The sequence below is a fragment of the Myotis daubentonii genome, chromosome X (genome assembly GCF_963259705.1).
Source record: "Myotis daubentonii chromosome X, mMyoDau2.1, whole genome shotgun sequence".
NCBI classification, from domain to species: domain Eukaryota; kingdom Metazoa; phylum Chordata; class Mammalia; order Chiroptera; family Vespertilionidae; genus Myotis; species Myotis daubentonii.
The window spans coordinates 8,975,076-8,995,755 of record NC_081861.1 but is presented as its reverse complement, the minus strand read 5'-3'; the positions used below and the strand labels follow the sequence as shown (position 1 = coordinate 8,995,755).

At 40.1% G+C, this 20,680-nt stretch overlaps 1 protein-coding gene across 3 annotated transcripts; it reads right to left on the bottom strand.

The window, feature by feature from the left end:
• Positions 1 to 543: 543 nt before the first annotated feature.
• Positions 544 to 19,826, bottom strand: NBDY (negative regulator of P-body association). 3 transcript variants are annotated; one of them, XM_059679192.1, is made up of 4 exons: positions 19,501 to 19,826; positions 17,457 to 17,600; positions 6,055 to 6,184; positions 544 to 1,562 (listed from the first exon to the last, which is right to left on the bottom strand). In XM_059679192.1, exon 1 carries the CDS (start codon positions 19,731 to 19,733, stop codon positions 19,527 to 19,529), a length of 207 nt encoding a protein of 68 aa, XP_059535175.1. In that variant the 5' UTR covers positions 19,734 to 19,826; the 3' UTR covers positions 544 to 1,562; positions 6,055 to 6,184; positions 17,457 to 17,600; positions 19,501 to 19,526. The 3 variants fall into 3 exon arrangements, with proteins under 3 accessions (XP_059535175.1, XP_059535176.1, XP_059535174.1); XM_059679191.1 differs by lacking the exon at positions 544 to 1,562 and adding an exon at positions 3,233 to 4,825; XM_059679193.1 differs by lacking the exon at positions 6,055 to 6,184.
• Between the last annotated feature and the right edge of the window lie 854 nt (positions 19,827 to 20,680).

The window sequence follows — 20,680 nt, the reverse complement described above, 5'->3', positions numbered from 1 at the left end:
GTGGGGATTAAAAAAACCTCATTGACAAAGGCAAAGCAGGATGGTATGTACCCAAGAATGGGTGTTTTTTAAATAACAAGGTCCACACTTTCACAGGATATTTTAAAGGAGCACTTATGCCCAAACACTTACAAAAAATAAGAAAAGTATTTTTCTTAGAACTGATAGGGTGAGGCCAAAAGTGAGAAAGGAGTGTTTGGCATGCCCTAGCACATTTGGCTCAGTGGATAGAGCATCAGCCTGTGGACTGAAGGGTCCCAGGTTCGATTCTGACCAAGGGCACATGCCTGGGTTGCAGGCTCAATCCCCAGTAGGGGGCATATAGCCGATCAACAATTGTCTCTTGTCATTGATGTTTCTCTCTCACTCTTCCTCTCTGAAATCAATAAACATATTTTTAAAGAGTTCAGCCTAATAAATTCACTCTTATTCTGACCTTTTCTGTGCCCCGCCCCCCAATTCAGAATCACTGAAACCTCCAATGTGGCCCCTAAGCTTGCCCCTGTTGAACAAACTCAAAAAGTCTGGAGGCTTTGCTAGAAATAAATAATATGATTTATTTAAGGGTATTAGGGTTTACAAACTGGAAACACTGCTAGGAAACAGCCAGTCTTCCGACGCAGAAGAAAAATGAAAAGCTAAGTGTCTTATAGTAAAAGGTACATTCTTGAGAAGAATCAGTCCTGTGTTCTTAGCCTCGGATTAGTCCAAGACGGTAATGCTCTAGATGACCAGTGGTTTGGATACATGAAAATCCATTTCTTAATCCTTCAGGGGTTAATCAGAGGGTTATCTGGAGGTTTGATATATATACAGGCATTGACACAGGACTGAAAAGTTCATAACTTTAGGTTCTCAGCCCACTTAAGACAAGAATAGAATAGTTTCCTCATACCTTAACCTACTTGATATTAGTAATTAGCAGCTTGATTATAGTGACTCCATTTTATTTTTTACTTCATTCCTGCTTTCCCCCCTTTGATTAGGATTTTTCTCTCAGAAACCATCATAGATCAAACAAAACATTTTAAAGCCCCTTGATGCCAAGGAGACAATGCCTTTCTTGGGTCCATTATGTTCCTTGTAGGGGGGATCTGGGCAAGAGACATGCTTGCCATATATGAGTTTATATTCAGCTCAATATTTGTGCCAGTTTTTATGTTGAAGCCTTAGGATAGGTCCAATCAGGACATTATTATTACACTAGAGGCCCAGTGCAAAAAATTCATGCACAGGTAGGGTCCCTAGCAGCTGCAGGCTATCAGCGGGGGCCTCCCTTCCCCGGCTGCCGGCTGCCAGTTGGGGCCTTCTTTCATTCTGCACCACCCCCTGGTGGTCAGCACACATTATAGCAAGCGATCAAACTCCCTGTCAGTTGAACTCCTGAGGGGACACTTTGCATATTAGGCTTTTATATATATATAGATATAAGTTGTAAAACCAGTCTCAGTCTTGAAAACAGTTCAGTTAAACAGTTGTCTCATTTCAGGAGGCGATGATGCAGGTGGTTCCCAAAGATAGGCCTAATGTACAAGCCATCTGGTATTTACTAAGAGGCATCCCTATGGAGACAAAATGATAAACAATGGTTATTCATCGATGCAGAGTATAGTCCCAGTTTCTCATTCCTGAAGGCTGCCAGTCAAAACAATTTCTAGATGGTTGAAGAATCTTTAGGTGGAGTAAAGGGGTGGTGGTGGGAGTGACAGTCTGATAGATTGTAATATAAATGTCTCTGGTGATTTTTTTCTGCAACTGGCATTGATATTGTCCATGTATGAAGTGTTATGATTACTCTGAAGTTTATATTAAGTTGCTTCACTTTAACTGAATGGCTCTTGGAAAGGGCAGTTTTAATTCTCAATGATTGCAATTCAGAAGGGTGGGAGAGAAATTGGAAATGTTTGGAGAGTCAGGCAGATGTTATAGGAAACAAGAATAATTCTGGATCCAGTCCAATTTGCAGGTAGGAAAATAAAAACCTCCAAATATAACGAACAGCACTAGAATCTAATATCCAAAAAGGTGTAGTACTGAAACATGATTTTTCAAAAGTCCCACTCATTTTTACAAAAGATAGCCAAATTAAGAGTAAGGTGTTTCCAAAATATGTCTATTTTTTAAAAAGTTTCTGCTATTTTTATAGATGCAGCAAAATTAGTCATTATAGGCTTTAAAAAATCTGCTTTGCTGGAATTTTTCTTTTTTTAAAAAAATATTTTTATTGATTTCAGAGAGGAAGGGAAAGGGAGAGAAACACCAATGACGAGAATCACTGACTGGCTGCTTCCTGCAGGCCCCCTACTGGTCGAATTGAGCCTGCAACCCGGGCATGTGCCTTTGACCAGAATCAAACCTGGGACCCTTTCAGTCCACAGGCCGGTGCCCTATACACTCAGCCAAACTGGCTAGGGCTGGAATTTTTCATAAGGTATCTTCAGATTGAATTTTAATTTTATTTTAGTTAATCTTCACCTGAGGATATTTTCCCATTGATTTTTAGAGAGAGTGGAAGGGATGGGGAGAGACAAAGAGAGAAAAATTGATGTGAGAGAGACACTTTGATTGGTTTGCCTCCCACACATCCCCTGACCAGGGCTAGGGAGCCTGCAACTGAGGTATGTACCCTTGACTAGAATCAAACCTGGGATCCCTCAGTCCACTATCTCCTAGGCGAAACCAGCTAGGGCCAATTGTCCTTCTTGATATTTTTACTAAAAGGAGTTGAAAACTTATATTCACACAAAGCCCTGCACGTGGATGTTTACAGCACTTTTTCATAATTGCCAAAACTTAGATGAAACTAAAATGTCTTTCAGCAGGTGAATGGAAAAATAAATCCAGTGGTCGGCAGACTCATTAGTCAACAGAGCCAAATATCAACAGTACTTCAAAATAGATTCACTCAGGCTGAAAACAGACTTCTGTGCATGGGCCACGTAGTTTCAATCGCACTGTATGCGCGCCCCCATGTGGTATTTTGTGGAAGAGCCACACTCAAGGGGCCAAAGAGCTGCATGTGGCTCGAGCCGCAGTTTGCCCACCATGGGTATAGTCAGACAATGGAATGTTACACAGTACTAAAAAATGAGCTATCAAGACATGAAAAGACATGGAGGAACCTTAAATGTATATCACTAAGCAAAAGAAACCAATCTGAATGGGTTACATACTGTATAATTCCAAGTATAAAACATTCCAGAAAAGGTAAAACTATGGAGATAGTAAAAAGATCAGTGGCTTCCAGGGGTTGAGAGGAGAGGGATGAATAGGCAGAGCATAGAGAATTTTCAAGGAAGTGAAATACTCTGTATGATATTATAATTATGAATAAGTCATTATATTCTGTTGTTACCCATCGAATATATTACATCAAGAGTGAACAATACTAGTAATGTAACTATGGACTTTGGGTGATTGCCTGTCAATTTGGTCTCATTCATTGTGACATCATTTGTGCCACCCTGGAAGGCAATATTGATTATAGAGTAGGCTATGCATGTGTACAGGCAGGGGGAAGATGAGAAAACTCTGTAACTTCCTCTCAATTTTGCTGTGAACTTAAAACTGCTCATTAAAAAGTCAACAACATTAGTATTATCAATAGTGAATGGGACAGACTGCCACTCAATACATCCTTCCGCTTCCTCCTCGCTTTCTCTGCCATTGTGGTGCATGCGGTTGATTCTCCTTCACCACATCTTCTCACGAGACTTTTGGGATCAAGAGGTTCCTGGCCAAGAAACAAAAGCAGAATCGGCCCATTCCCCAGTAGATTCGGATGAAAACTGGTAATGAATTCGGGTACAACTACAAGAGGAGCCATCGGAGAAGAATCAAACTGGGTCTATAAAGAATCCCACATGAGAGACAGCTCACATATTTATGTGGTATCCAAGTTGCCTGCACCTTTAAATGACTGAAAAGATCACTCTGTCTGGACAGTTGGGCACTTTAATTGGAAAATTATTGGAAGCATTATCTTTCTCCCTGCAATAGTAGGTTGGTTCAGTAATAAATGTGAGACCTTTTAAAAATAAAAATACTACTACTACCGCTACTGCTACTAATGCTACTACTACTACTACTATTGATGATGATGATGATGATGATGATGATGATGAATGGGACAAAACTGGCATTTTGTGCCTTCTTATGCAATTCAATAACAAGGACCACAGCATCACCTATGGAGTCTTCTTGCTGAAAATGCTTAAATTAATTACAGGAAAACAGACAAGTTCAGACTGTGGAACATAGGCAGCACAATCATCTGGATTCATCAGAAATGCCAATGTTATAAAAAATGAAAAGAAAAAGATAGTAAGCTTCTATACTAGATTAAAAGAAACTAAAAGGGGTATGACAACTACATACAGTGCATGCTGCTTGAGTAAATCCTGGATCAAAATAAAAGACAAAGGAAATTGTTAGGACAATTGGGGAACTTTGATATAAACAGTATATTGGATAACAGTGTTGAATTACTGTCCAATTTCTCTGAGTGACAATAGTAATGCCCCTGTTTTTAGGAGATAAACACTTAAGTGTTTAGAGCTGAAGTGCCATGATATCTGCAAGTTACTTCCAAATGGTTAAGCAAAAACAAAGTGAGTGTGTGTATATACTTATAAAGAGAGATATGTAGCAAAATAAACAATTGATGGATCAACCCAAAGAATGTCTGAAAGTTAAAATTTTATTTAAAACAACTGGTGAAGAAAAATGTTTGGGGATATAAAGCTCATGTTTTCTGCTAATTATAGATCCTGCTGTTAACTTCAGAAATAAGTCAATGCATTCACTTTTGTTGGCAGAAAATTTTCTGAAAAATAAAAGAAAAATGTGAGTAAGTAAAAGAATGGAAAAGGAAATACCACCCAAACAAAGGAAAACAAGAGACTTTAAATGCAAAAAGGAAAATAGGTCACTAAAAAATAATAAAAGATGTATCTATTTCAGACTTTTATGCATATAATTACAAAGACTCAAATATATAAAACAAAAATTTACAGAATTACAAGAATCTGACAAACTCACAATCACAGTGGGAATTTAAAGCAAAATAGAGAAAGACTCATAGAGAGCAGGATGACAGCTATAAAGGGGGCCTCAGTTGGGGGGCTGGGTGGGGACAGGTGGAGGGATTGAATAAAAAAGAAAAAGAAAAAAACTCATGGACACAGAAAACAGTGTGGTGTTTGCCAGGGTGAGAGGGAGGGGGAGGAGGAGGGGTGGTAAAGGAGGGTATGATGGGATAAATGGTGATTGATGGAAACCTGACTTAGGGTGTACACACAATACAGCATACAGATGATGTGTTGTAGAATTGTGCACCTGAAAACTGTCTAATTTTGTTAACCAAGGTCACCCCACTAAATTCGCTAGAGAGAAAAAAAATAACTTTCTCCATAATTTATAGATTTAGCAACTAATAATATTCATGGTGATATAGAAGAATTGTAAGTTTAATGGACATTTAAGAACCCTACATGCAATTAGAATATACAAAATCTTTTCAGCCTAACATGAAACATTTAAAAATGGATCATGTTCTCTATAACATAGAACAAAACTCAACAAATACTAGATTATCAGTATTATATAAACCATAATGCCTGTACTATGTTTAATTGGAAAAGAATAACAAAATGTTAAGCTAAAAAAGATTCATGCACCCATGTCTTGATTTCTAAGTACCATTTCCCATTAGAAGGTATCAGAGTTCCACAGAGAAGTGGTTAATGAAGCAGGAAATACAAGATAGGCCTGAAAGTAAGGAAGTTAATATATTGTGAGGTCAAAGTATGTATCAAACAATGATAGGGACATGGCAAAAAGACAGGGAAGCCAATTTGAATTGGCTACCATGGATAAATCTAGGAAATGAATAATCAATAATGATAAAAATAGGACAATCATGAAATAAAGTAAAAATTATGTTTCCAAACTAATATAAATAAATAAAAAACAAATATATGGACAAAAAATCTCTTCCTTGAAATAGAATACCAACTAATAAATGCAGTAAACATGATGGAGTTTGAAAATTACCATTTTGCAGTCATCACAGTAAAAACTGAGTCAGTCAAGATTTGTCAGAGGCTGTCAAATCAGTGGATTTTAGTTTGTTGAGAAACAGGATATTTACCCAGTTTCAAAGTATCGCCAGCAAAACCATTAACTGCAAAGAGAAAAATGATAACTTTATAGTGATTGAATCTAGCAAGCATTATCTTAACCAAGTAATCAAGGTTAACATTATTTCTAAGGGGTCAAACCAGTATCATGTGCCACTGATATGATGCCCTGAGAACAATACAACATTACTTCTCTGGTTTTCCTGCCAAAATGCAAAACCAAAATATAATAATGAGAAAATGACACACAAACTTCAATTGAGAGGCATAATAATTTTCCTGTATTTTAAAAAATTGTCAATGTCATGAAAGACAAAGATAGGTTGTACTATTTCAGGTTAGGAAAAACTGAAGAGACATGAAAACTAAATGCAATGGATAATCCTAAAGGAAAACTTTACTAAGAAAATAGCTATAAAAGACATTAGTGGGACAATTGGTCAAATTGGAATATAGCCTAGATCCGTGGTCGGCAAACTGCGGCTCGAGAGCCACATGCGGCTCTTTGGTCCCTTGAGTGTGGCTCTTCCTAAGCCTTAGGAGTACTCTAATTAAGTTAATAACAATGTACCTACCTATATAGTTTAAGTTTAAAAAATTTGGCTCTAAAAGAAATTTCAATCATTGTACTGTTGATATTCGGTTCTGTTGACTAATGAGTTTGCCGACCACTGGCCTAGATCATAATAGTGGAACACAAATTTCCAACTATATTACAAAGATATAGTAGTCAAAACAGTGTGGTATTGGAGGTAGGTTCAAGATGAAGCAGAAGAGGACTTTGAACCTGTCCCTCCCACAAGCACTTAGATGTAGAGCAATTCTTCCTGATAACTGAAGGTTGACTGAACAGTTTCTGCACATCAAACTAGAAAGAGAAACTGCATGGAGAAGGATGGGGAACCACAACAGCTCTCTGGGATCTGTGGGACCTCTCTAGAATCGAAGGTGGCTGTGAGCACCATTGTTAACCTTCCCCTTCCACCTAAATAGTGCAGATTGGACCTCTATCCAGGTGCTTCCACAGACCTGCAAAGCTGCTACAGGACTTTCCCAGCATATTCTCAATCTGGCCTAGGATACCCAGGGTGCCACTGCACGTACCCACAGTGGGATGACTCACCCAGAGCCTGCTCCAGCCCTGAAAGCCAGACCAAGAAGGGGTCACCACATGCACATGCGTACTGGGCTGCCTTGCCCAGAGGCTATACCTGCCTCAGACAGCTGAGGCACTGTTGCATGTGCACACACTGAGCACACCACCTGGAGCCCACTTCAGCAAGGACAGCTCTACTAACAGGGAGTCACTGCAAGTTCAAGTGCACTGGGCCACCCTGCAACAAGCGTGCAGTGGCCCCAGCCAAGCAGTGTACCAGGTGCTGCTTGTAGCCAATATGACTCCAAATGGCCTGCCAAAACCACCTTGTACACACAGTTTAATACAAGAACCACTTTTTCAAGATTGGAAGAGAAAGCTACTCAAGCTAAGTAAACATAAGAAAAATGAAACTTTGTAGAATTGAAAAGCTTTTGCACAGTGAAGGAAACTATCAACAAAACAAAAAGACAACCTACTGAATGGGAGAAGATATGCACAAATGATATACCCAATAAGGGGTTGATATCCAAAATATATTAGGAACACATACAACTCAATTACAAAAAAGGTAAACAACCCAGTCAAAAAAAATGGGCAAAGAACATGAAAAGACATTTCCCCAGAGAAGACATATAGATGGCCAACAGATATAAGATGCTCAATATCACTAATCATCAGGGAAATGTAAATTGAAACCACAAAAATATATTACCTCACCCATATCAGAATGGCGATATATATATATATATATATATATATATATATATATATATATATGCCCAAACAACTGTTATGATAAGTCAACTGAACTACCAGTCGACCATTTGCTATGACGTGCACTGAACACCAGGGAGCAGATGCTCAACGCAGGAGCTGCCCCCTGGTGGTCAGTGCACTCCCACAGCCAACCTCCTGTGGCTGGCCAACCTCCTGCAGTCCCTCCCCTAAGCTGGCCGGCCCTGATCAGCTGCAATCGGGACTGAGTGAGATAGCCCTGATTGGCCCCCAATTGCTGGCCAGGCCAAGGAACCCCACCCATGCATGAATTCATGCACCAAGCCTCTAGTGATCAATAAATCAACAAACAATAAGTGTTGGCAAGGATGAGGAGAAAAGGGAATAGACATGCACTGTTGGTGGAATTGTGAATTGGTGTAGCCTCTATTGAAAACAGTATGGAGTTTCCTCAAAAAAAAAATTAAAAATAGAACTAGCATATGACCCAGCAATTCTACTTCTGGGAATCTATCAGAAAAGTGAAAATAGCAATGTGAACAGATATAAGCGCCTTCATGTTCATTATAGCATTATTTACAATATCCAAGATATGGAAGCAAAACCTGGGTATGCATTGTTAGATGAATGGATAAAGAAAATTTGGTGTGTGTGTGTGAAGATTTGATATATATATGACTGGATATTAGTCAGAAAAAGAATGAAATCTTACCATTTGCTACAACATGAATGGATCTAGAGCAGCGGTTCTCAACCTGTGGGTTGCAACCCCTTTGGCGGTCGAATGACCCTTTCACAGGGGTTGCCTAAGACCATCCTGCATATCAGATATTTACATTACAATTCATAACAGTAGCAATGAAAATAATTTTATGGTTGGGTCACAACATGAGGAACTGTATTTAAAGGGCCAGAAGGTTGAGAACCACTGAGTGATATGCTAAAGTGAAATAAGTCAGAGAAAGACATCTAAGTACCTTATTATTTCACTTATATGTGTAACCTAAAAATCAAAACGAAAACAGATTCATAGATACAAAGAATAAACTAATGATTGCTAGAAGGGTGGATGTATAGGGGATGGGTAAAAAATGTTAAGATGAGTAAGAGGGACAAAATTCCAGCTATAAAATAATAAGCCACAGGGATATAGTGTACAGCACAGGGGATATAGTCACTACTGTAATAACTTTGTATGGTGACAGATGGCTACTAGACTTAGTGTGCTGATCACATTGTAAGGTATATGCATGTCGAATCATTATATTGTACACTAATATAATATTGCATGGCTACTAAACTTTAATAAAAATTTATAAAAAGAGCACTATGGGACTGGCATATAAAGACACTTTAACCAACAGAAAAGAATCGAGAGCCCAGAAATAAACCCCCACATACATGATCACCTAATATTTGACAGGGAAGCCAAGAGTACGCAATGAAGAAAAGCTAGTCTATTCAATAAATGATGCTGGAAAATGGATATTCACATGGAAAAGAATAAAACTGGAGCCCTATCTTACACCACTCGCAAAAATCAATTCAAAAGGGATTGAAGACTTAAGGTAAGACCTGAAACCATAAAAGTCTTCGAAAAAAAAAGTCTTTGTGAAAAAGCTTGACATAGGTCTTGGTAATGATTTTATGGATATGACACTACAAGAAAAAGGAATAAAGGAAAAAATAAACAAGTAGGACTGCATCAAACTAAAGGCTTCTATACAGCAAAAGAAATGATCAACAGAGTATAAAGGAAACCTGTGTAATGAGAGAAAATAATTGCAAAGCACATATCTGATAAGAAATTAATACCCCAGCTCTAACTGGTTTGGCTCAGTGGATAGAGCGTTGGCCTGCAGACTCAAGGGTCCCAGGTTCGATTCTGGTCAAGGGCATGTACCTTGGTTACGGGCACATCCCCAGTAGGGGGTGTGCAGGAAGCAGCTGATCTATGTTTCTCTCTCATCGATGTTTCTAACTCTCTATCCCTCTCCCTTACTCTCTGTAAAAATCAATAAAATATGTTAAAAAAAGAAATTAATACCCCAAATATAAGGATCTCATACAACTCAACAGGAGAAAAATAAGTAATCCAATTTTAAAGGGTATACAGGGCCTGAATAGACATTTTCCCAAAGAAGATATTCAAATGGCCAATAGGTACATGAAAATTTGCTGAGAATCACTAATCATCAGAAAAATGCAAATTAAAACTACAGTGAGATATCTCACATGTCAGAATTGCTACCATCAAAAAGACAAGCGATAACAAATGTTGGTATGGATGTGGAGAAAAGGGAATCATGTATACTGTTGGTGGGCATGTAAATTACATATACTATGGAAAACAGTATGGAGGTTTCTCAAAGAATTAAAAATAGGACTACCAAAGGATCCAGCAATTCTACTTCGGGGAATATAGCTGAAAAAAATGAAATTACTATCTCTAAGAGATATCTGCACCCCAATGTTCACTGACTGCATCATTTCTAATAACCAAACATTGAAACAAACTAAATTCTCACAAAGAGATGAATGAACCAAAAATGTGAGATATATATATATATATATATATATATATATATATATATATATATATATATGAATATTATCTATACTAATAATAGCTTAGAGCCGGCACGTCCGGAAGAATGACCAAACGCGGAGCGGAAGGAACTGCGGGCCCTGCGAGGTCGTTTGCCTCTGGCCCTGGCCAGGCGGAGGCCTAAAGACCTCGCCTCTGCGTCCGAGGTTGACTCCAGGAGGACCTGGGCCCTCCCCTCTGTGGACCAGAGGCCCTGTTCCTGATACCATGTCCCCAGCATCTCTCAGACCTGTTTGTGGAAGTCAGAAAACACTGCGCGTGGTCATCCCACCCTGGGGACTCCCAGGGCTGACAGCAAGGGTGAGCTTCTGTGGGATCCCCTGAGTTATGCGATCCAGGGTCGCTACATCCTAATGGTGACTCTGGCAGGACTTGGAACAGTCCTCTGCGTACCTGAGGTCCGCCTCCCTGTACCAAAGCCCCGGAGTCCCTGAGACCCGGATGCAGGAATCGCCTGTTATTGATTCCCTCCTCCTCTGCACCCACCCCGCCTCATCCACCTTGGAAACCAGTCTTGGATGCGGTGTGTGTGCCTGGAGCCCACTCTGCCCCCGGGGCCTGAACCGCCAACAGGCCTGGGCCATGGACAACTTCCCTGCGCTGAGCCGCCCCTCCTGCGACCCCCCCGCCCCCCCGCCGCCGCCTCTGGTTCCCGGAGTGGAGCTGCAGGGCCCACTGGCGGCTGTACCAGCCTGGCCCCTGGGACGCGGAGGTTCCCGGAGCTGAGAGGGGCCAGGAATGCGATCTGGATCCGCAGTCACCTCAAAGGGAGGCCCAGGTGCCGGACCACACAGCCCTGTGGCTGCTGAACCAGCCAGGAGGTGCCAGCCCCAGAGGGGACTAAGCCACGCGGGCTCCTGGTGCCACGCTGAGCCCAAGCCGCCCGCACCAGCGCCCAGCACCCAGGCTGCACCCCAGGAAGCGAACAGAAGGCAGCCAACCTGCTCCAGGAGCTCGCACCCCTGGGGAGCCCGAGACTGCCCTGTAGGCAGCCCTGCTGCTTCTCTCTCTCCTGAGGGACGCACAGGCTTTCCTGGGACAAATCCACTCAGTAACATGCTAAGGTGCTGACTTGGCGTTTGCATCTACTTCTCATCTCTGTTCTCTTCTGGAACCTGTGGACCGCGATTAAACCACGGATCCCTTAAAAAGTCGCCTGTTGTCGTCATCCCGCCCTGGGTGGGATGATTCTGTTCTAGGGTCCAGGCTCCCTCCCTCCTCCGCCATGTTCCTCACCTTGAGCCCTGGCAGGTCCTGGGATCCTCCCTCTGTTGACCCAAGGCCAGCTCCTCAAATCAGGGCCTCACTGCCCTGAGTCCTCTGCAGGAAGTCAGTGGACCTCACATCTGGTGCCAAGCCCAGCAATCCCAAAGCCTGATGGCAGGGGCTGAGATGGATTCCATAGGGTCCTCTAGCCCTCCCTCTGATCCATACTTGGACAGGGCCTGGGCCTCCTGTCCTCTATGAACCTAGTCTGCAATCCTCAGACCAAGGCTCTGACTCCCTGAGTTCCCTGAGGAAGTGGGGGTGGAGGGGGGGAGGTGCAGTTTTCAACATACAAACAGGAAGCCCAACTTCAGGAATTTAAATTCCTGTCTCATTCACCTTGTACTGTTAAACCCCAAATCTAGATACTGTATCTACTATGATCACCCCCAAGGTTTTAAACAAAGCTAAGATAACCAGTTGAGCAACCCCAAGGGGTCCCCAATTGGAGAGGGTGCAGGCTGGGCTGAGAACCCCGCACTCCTGTGCATGAATTTCATGCACTGGGCCTCTAGTTCAGCTATTAAAAAGGTAATCCTGCCATTTCTGATATAATGGCTAAACCCTGAAGACCTAGTGAAATAAGACAAAGACAAATTCTGTATAATCTCACTTATTGCATGAAATTTGAAAAGCCTAAATCATAGAAACAGAGAGTAGATTAGTGGTTTCTAGGGTGGGAGGGTGGGGGAAATGGTTGAAGTTGGTCAAAGTGTATAAACCTTCAATTATTTCAAGTTCTCAAGATCTAATATACAGCATAATGTACATCATACTATAGTTAATAATACAGTTATAGTATATTTAGTTATATAGAGTTATATAACTATAGTCATAGTATAGTACTATACTATAGAATAGTGACTACAGCCCTAGCCAGTTTCGCACAGTGGTTAGAGCATTGGCCCGCGGACTGAAGGGTCATGGGTTCAATTCCAGTTAAGGGCACGTACCTCGGTTGCAGGCTTGATCTCTGACAGGTCAGGGCACATGCAGGAGACAACCAATCAATGTGTCTCTCTTACATCAATGTTTCTTTCTCTTTCTACCCCTCCTTCCCTCCCTTCCACTCTCTCTAAAAATCAATGAAAAAAATATCCTCAGGTGAGTATTAACAAAAAACAGTGGCTAGAGTTAATAATTCTGTACTGTATATTTAAAAGTTGCTAAAAGAGACCTCAAAAGTTCTAATCACACACAAAAAAATGGTAACTGTGAGATGACTGATGTGTTAATGAACCATATTGTGCTAATCATTGTGTAACATATATGTATAGCAAATCATCACATGAAACTTAAAAAATGCTATATGATAAATATATTTCAATGAAGCTGGGAAAAAAAGATTATAGCTTACATTGTCCATTTGAAATATATGCATGGAACAGACTGACAGATCTCAGAGAGGAGGGTGGGGGGGATGGGAAGAGATTAACCAAAGAGCTGGTATGCATATATACATAGCCTATGGCCACAGAAAATTTTGTGGTGAAGGTCTGGGGTGGGGCAGGGGCCAGGAGGAAGGCAGTAAAGCAGGGGAAATGGGGGACATCTGTGATACTGTCAACAATAAAAAAAGAAATAAAAAAATACCAATGGCAGCCTAACCGGTTTGGCTCAGTGGATAGAGCGTCAGCCTGCGGACTGAAAGGTCCCAGGTTCAATTCCCGTCAAGGGCATGTACCTTGGTTGCTGGCACATCCCCAGTAGGGGGTGTGCAGGAGGCAGCTGATTGATGTTTCTCTCTCACTGATGTTTCTAACTCTCTATTCCTCTTCCTTCCTCTCTGTAAAAAGTCAATAAAGTAAATTTTAAAAAATACCAATGGCATATTTCACAGACCTAGAACAAACTCTCCAAAAATTCATCTGGAATAAAAAAGACCCTGAATAGCCACAGCAATCCTGAGAAGGAAGAACGAAGTTGAAGAGATCCCAATACCAGATATCAAGCTACATTACCAAGTCACGGTTCTCAAAACTGCATGGTACTGGCACAAGAACAGACATATAGACCAATGGAACAGAACAGAGAACCCAGAAATCAACCCAAGCCATTATGCTCAATTAATATTTGACAAAGGAGGCAAGAAATCAAGACAGTCTCTTCAATAAATGGTGCTGGGAATTTGGTCAGATACATGCAAAAAAATGAAACTAGATCACCAACTTACACCATACACAAAAACAAACTCAAAATGGCTAAAGGACTTAAAGGTAAGACGGGAAACCATAATAATCCTACAAGACTCAATAGGCAGTAAAATAGCAGACATATGTCGTAGCAATATCTTTATAGACACAGCTCCTAGGGCAATGGAGACTAAAGAAAATAAACAAATGGGACTACATAAAAATAAAAAGCATCTGCACAGCAAAAGAAACCATCAACAAAACAACAAGAAAGCCCACTGCATGGGAGGACATATTTGCCAATGTTATCACTGATAAGGGTTTAATCTCCAACATTTATAGGGAACTCATACAACTTAACAAAAGGAAGATAAACGATCCAATCAAAAAATGGGCAAAGGACCTAAATAGACACTTTTCAAAAGAGGACATACAGAAGGCCAAGAGACATAAGAAAACATGCTCAAAGTCACTAGTCATACGAGAGAGGCAAATCAAAATGACAATGCGGTACCATCTCACCCCCGTCAGAATGGCTGTCATCAACAAATGAACAAACGACAAGTCCTGGAGAGGATGTGGAGAAAAAGGAACCCTTGTGCACTGCTGGTGGGAATGAAGACTGGTGCAGCCACTGTGGAGAACAGGATGGAATTTCCCCAAAATGTTAAAAATGGAACTCACATTTGACCCAGTAATCCCACTTCTAGGACTATATCCCAAGAAACCAGAATAACCAATCAGAAAGGATATATGCACCCCTATGTTCTTAACAGCACAATTTACAATAGCTAATAATTGGAAACAGCCTAAGTGCCCATCAGCAGATGAGTGGATTAAAAAACAATGGTACATCTACACAATGGAATACTATGCCACTATGAAAAAGGAGCTTTTACCATTTGCAACAGCATGGGTGGAACTGGAGAGCATTATTCTGAGGAAAATAAGCCAATCAGAGAAAGATAAATATCACAGGATCTCAGTCATATGTGGGATATAATGATCAATATAATTTGATGAACAAGAATAGATCCAGAGACAAAAGGCAGGGGTTGGGGATTTAGAGAGCAACCAAATATGTAAGCATGCATATTAGCATAATCCAATGGACAGACACTGGGGTGGTGGGGGCTTGCCTGGGGTGGGAATGGCTGGGGGGTGGTTCAATTGGGAGAAAAGGAGACATATGTAAAACTTTTGACAATAAAAAAATTATAAAAAAAGACATATAAAAAAAGGAAGAACAGCTAGCTGTTGATAACAACTGAAAAAAAGCAAAGAATAAAAACACAACAACAAACCCTGGCCAGTATATTCAGTGGTTAGAGTGTTGGCCTGAGTACCTAAGGGCCATGGGTTCAATTCCCAGTCAAGGGCACCCATGTACCTGGGTTGCAGGTTTGATGACCAGTGGGGGGCGTGCAGGAGGCAGCCAATCGATGTTTGTCTCTCATCAATGTTCCTATCTCTCTCTCCTTCTCCCTTCCTCTCTCTCTAAAAATAAATTTTAAAAAACACACCACAAAACAAAATAAAAAGAAACCCCAAGAAAATGTGCCGTACTATCTTGACTATGGTTACGGTCCCATAGATATGATAAAACACTCAAATTGTACATTTTAAACATGTACAGTTTATTGAATGTTAACTATACTGAAATAAAACTGATAAAATGTTTTTTAAACAAATAAATACATGTTTTTCCAAACTCATCCCTTTTTCAGTAAGTATGAATGTATAATTTTGACAATAAAAGTTTATGGAACACTGTCAAATTTTTACCTTGTCACATGTATTGAGGTCATTAAGAGAAAGGCTCTGATGATATACACACTGAAGTATTTACAGATAAAACGTGATGCCTGCACTATACTCTCAAACAGTTCAGACAGAGAAAAAGGGAGAGGGAGGAGGTGAGAGGAAGAGGAAGAGGAGGAGGAAAGGGGAATGAGCGGGGGAGGAGGAGAGGAAAAAAGGGAAGGGGGGGAGCAGAATGATAGAAAATGATAAAGAATGATATAGAAATAGAGAATGACATAGAGAATGATAAAGCAAACACGGCAATGTGTTCATTGGTAAATCCTGATAAACGGTATATGCGAGTTTGTTGTAATATTCTCACGCATTTTCTTTAAGTGTAGAATTAGATCAAGATTTTAAAAGTTTAAAAAAACACAAGCATAAAGTCAGCAATAATTCCATCACTGAATAGTATAATCACACTGCCCCATGTACTTAATGAAAGAAAAAGTTTTATATTGTCAAAATCAGTGGGATGAGGAGCCAGTATGTAATTCTGTTTTTTGTCAGCAGAAGGATAAAAAACATGAAACACTTTAGAGCAGAAAATAAGTTCATCTGTAATTGAATGAATGATTTCACAGTATGATTTTTAAAAAGAGACACGTGTTTGTAGATTTAAAAAATTCCTCATGAGCAAAAAGAAATAAGTGAAATTAAGAAAAACTGAATGATAAATCACTACATATAAAAACCTGTGAAATTCTTCTAAAGTGATAGTTAAAAATTTATAGTCACAAATTACTTTAGAAAAGTGAAAATTACTGAGCTAACGGTCCAAATAAATAAATAAATAGAAAAAAGCAAACAGAAAGTAAAGAAAAATGATAAAAGCAAAAATTACTAAAATAGAAAAACAAATTATTCAGTGGTGAGACCTGATGAAATCAAAAGCAGGAAATGTATTAGAAATTAATTATCTTAATTTATCACACAGTCCCGCTATCATATTAGTGGAGAAATAACCCATATGATCATGGCAATAAATACAAAGTACCTGGAGAAAAACTCCATAGTCATTCATAATAAAAACTTTCAGCAATTTAAGAATAGAAAAGAACTTTCTTGAGCTGAAAGGAAAATCTACTAAAAATAATGAAACATTTGCAGAATTCCCTTGTAAATTCAGTAGGAAGACAAGGAAATTCTCTATCACTTTTACTATATTTTGTTGTACTGAAGATCCTAGCTAGTACAGTAAAACAACCTTAAAAATTGCTAAAAATATTGGAAAAGCTAAAAAAATTGGAAAGGAAGAAACTGCCATTATTCCCAATATAATTAATAACAGAATCCACAAATTATTAGGATAAATAGAATTCAGAAAAGTTGCAGCATATTAAATCAGTATGTAAATATATGTAAATATATCAATCCCATTCCCATTTACCAGAAATAATCAGCTAAGGTGGTTTAAAAGATACATTTCACAGTAACAATCAGAAACGATAAGGTAATTAGGAGTTAATCTAACAAAACAGCTTATTGATTACATTATTATGTGGTATATATTGTTTCATATAGTGTAGATAGAAAGTGGTTTCAATGTTATCATTTGGTGATAACTTTTTGGTTTTTGTTTGGCTAGTCATTTGTAATGTCAGGATCAAGTGTAGTGTTATAATAAATTTATTTTTATTCCCCCTTTAATGAGTTCTTGGCAAAGACATTACCTTAAAAAAATCACAACTTTCCATTCCAGTGCAGAAGAACAGAAAAATCAGGGTAGCGTTGTCAACAACCCTCATTGTTGTCATTGGATAAACTATTTTATGAACGCAGCATGAAAATGGAGTCCTACTGCAATCCCTCCAAAACTGAAAAATAGTAAAATAAGGTTAAATCATTTTTTCTGTTGCTGTTTATCTTTCCCCTGGCCTCCTCAACTTCTTATGCTCCACCATGCCCACATTTCCATTATATAGTCCTGCAAAACAGTTACATAGATAGTATTAGAAAAGGTTTGTTGCATAGCAATAATAATAATTAGCAATATTAATAATAAGCATAATAATAAGCATAGACTATGCAAGCCCTTTAGAACAGTATTTGGCACATAAAGATGTTCAGTAAATATTTACTATTATGATAATTTTCAATGATTTGAGTCACTGGAAGGAATTATGTAGCTCTGGCACTTCTTGCCGTATCTAAGCACTGCTCTCCCTCTACTCTCCCACCCACTGCCACTACTGGTTTGGACACGGAGCTAAAGCTGAGGGAAGTGAGGCTGTAAGGAATGGCCAGGCGATACTTTCAGGTAAAATAGAGCTCATTCCTTTTCTATGGACTACCACCAAACCCTAAATCCAGAACCCTCTTAGTTGCTACTGTTTTCTTATCATTCATTGACTTATTTATTCAAGTATCTGTTTCACTCCTCCTATGTACCAGGCACTATTCCTTGGTCACACATCCCTTCCAGCTGCCAGCACAATGCCTAGTCCATTGTAAGGGCTTCATAGAGAGGTTTATTGCAGAAGTGAAGAAAGGATGGCCTGTCTCCTTTAGATTACTAGGAACTGTGAGGCTCAGATCAGATTTGGTTTTAGTTTTTGCTTTCTGTAAGCTGATGTAAATAGAAGATGGTTTCTCTGATGTTAAAAACTGAGCTCCTAAAATACATCACTTGCTTGAAAATCTTCCATGGTGGCCAATGCCCATGGCTTAAACTGCATATTCAAGTTTAGTATAACATTCAAGGCCCTACAACATTGTATCTCACCTCCTAAGGTCTCACAAGTTTCAGAGTTCAAGCCAAGCTTTCCCCAGAACAAACCTGTCTTGGGGTTTTTGTTCTAGAAACAAAAGTCCTGAAAAACAGTCTCTCCACCTCCACAGGGCAGATGTCACTCGCTCTTTAAGACTCACCCACATTTCCCTTTTCCTCCCTGAAAGTTCATGATTACTATCAGGTAGAACGAGTTGGCCCATCCTAGGATGCTTCCTGAATACCTGAACAAGCAAACATTATGGCACCTGGGTTTGACTGACCATATTGTCACTGCTTTTACTTATTAAGTTCCCCCACCATACACAGGTAAACACACACTTATGTAGCTCACCTTAGAAACCCCTCTATTGGCACAGTGCTAGGCATAGCAATTAGGCCTTGCATACATTGTTGTTATTAATCTGGAGCTAAGCAGTTTCAAATGGAAAAGTTTCAAATGTACACAAAAGTAGTGAGAACATTATAATGAATCACCATAATGCATCGCCTAGCTTTAACTGATGAACCTTTAGTTCGTACCCCTCACCTGGACCCCACTAAATTACTTTTGAGTATGTAAAAACATTCAAGTCTATTTGTTAAAAAATATAACCCACAATGATCACAACTGCTATAGGGTGTCCCCCCCTTCCAAATGTATACACACACTTTGAATAATTATAAAGGCAGTGTTTATGAAAATACATTTCCTTTTCAAAATTGAGCTATCAGCTCTTGACGTGTGTATACATTTTTTTGGGGGGGGGGAACTTGTATATTAAAAATAATTACTGAATGTCATTAAATATCCAAAATTTCATCCAAGCATATTTTATGAAAGAGCTATTTAACGTCTGCCTATACTTTCTTCAATTTTTAAATCATGGAGAGAACGGAGGGCGGGGGTTGGGGGGCTGGGGGAGTGGGGGGACGGGAAGGCGAGCTGGGAGACGCATAATTAAGTTTCTGAGAGGCAGAATGTCCCAGATGAGAAAGAATCTGACCTGGCTTAGGGTGGGAGAAGTCTATTCTACGACTTCTCCGGAGGAAGAGGATGCGACTTCAGGCCGGGAGATGCCGGAGGAGGTGCGGAGGGGAGAGGGGTACCTCTGTTTGGGGTCCCTTCTGGATAATCCCACCGTGGAGCTAAGAGGCAGCGCTTTCTCGGAGGCTTGCTTTCCCGCGTGTTTGCAGACGGGAGCGTGGATCTCCCGGAGGGACAAGGTTGGTCCCCCATAAGGATTCTAGGACCTGGGCGTCAGCTCTCTCCGGTGGGCCCCAGCCAGGCGGAGACCTGAGATGGCGGCGGGTCCCCTCCCCTCCAGACCAAGAGCTTCCTCCGGGTTCCACTCCTACCGTATTTCCTGTATCCCGAGACGTATATCCCCTCTCCGCCTCCACCGGGCTCCCTACCCTACCCCATGTTAACATCTCTACGAGGATGGGTCTTTGAAAAAGATACGTTTATGTAATACAATGTTTTCCATCGTCTCTCCCCCTTAATGTAGCGGATGCTATGGACAGTCGGATACAACCTATGCAATTTTATGATGAGAAGAAATTGGGGTTGACTCCTAAATCGTAAACTCTACATCGATTATTGACCGGCGCGAAGTGGGAGGGGCGGGTTGGGCGAACAAAGAAATTATTGAATAGCTAAGGGCTTTAGGATGGAGCTGCAGACGAGACTCTTTCAAAAATGATATACACCCGTGATAGTTTACGAAAGTGCAAAATAGGACACGGGAACTGACCTTGGAAATTGATGTGGGAAATAAATTCACCGTATGTCATAGAATCTAACATCACTTTTTTGTTCATATTTTGGCAAATTAGAAACCTCGGAAGGCTTACCTTTCAAAAAATGTTTCAGCATCTAGGACAGTGGTTCTCAACCTTCCTGATGCCGCAACCCTTTCATACAGTTCCTCATGTTGTGGTGACCCCCAACCATAAAATTATTTTTGTTGCTACTTCATAACTGTAATGTTGCTACTGTTATGAATCGTAATGTAAATATCTGATATGCAGGATGTATTTTCATTGTTACAAATTGAACATAATTAAAGCATAGTGATTAATCACAAAAACAATATGTAATTATATATGTGTTTTCTGATGGTCTTAGGAGACCCCTGTGAAAGGGTTGTTCGACCCCCAAAAGGGTTGCGACCCACAGGTTGA

What these genes read in the sequence shown, in the direction of transcription:
- NBDY (XM_059679192.1), bottom strand. Translation starts at nt 19,733, where the DNA reads ATGGGGGACCAACCTTGTCCCTCCGGGAGATCCACGCTCCCGTCTGCA.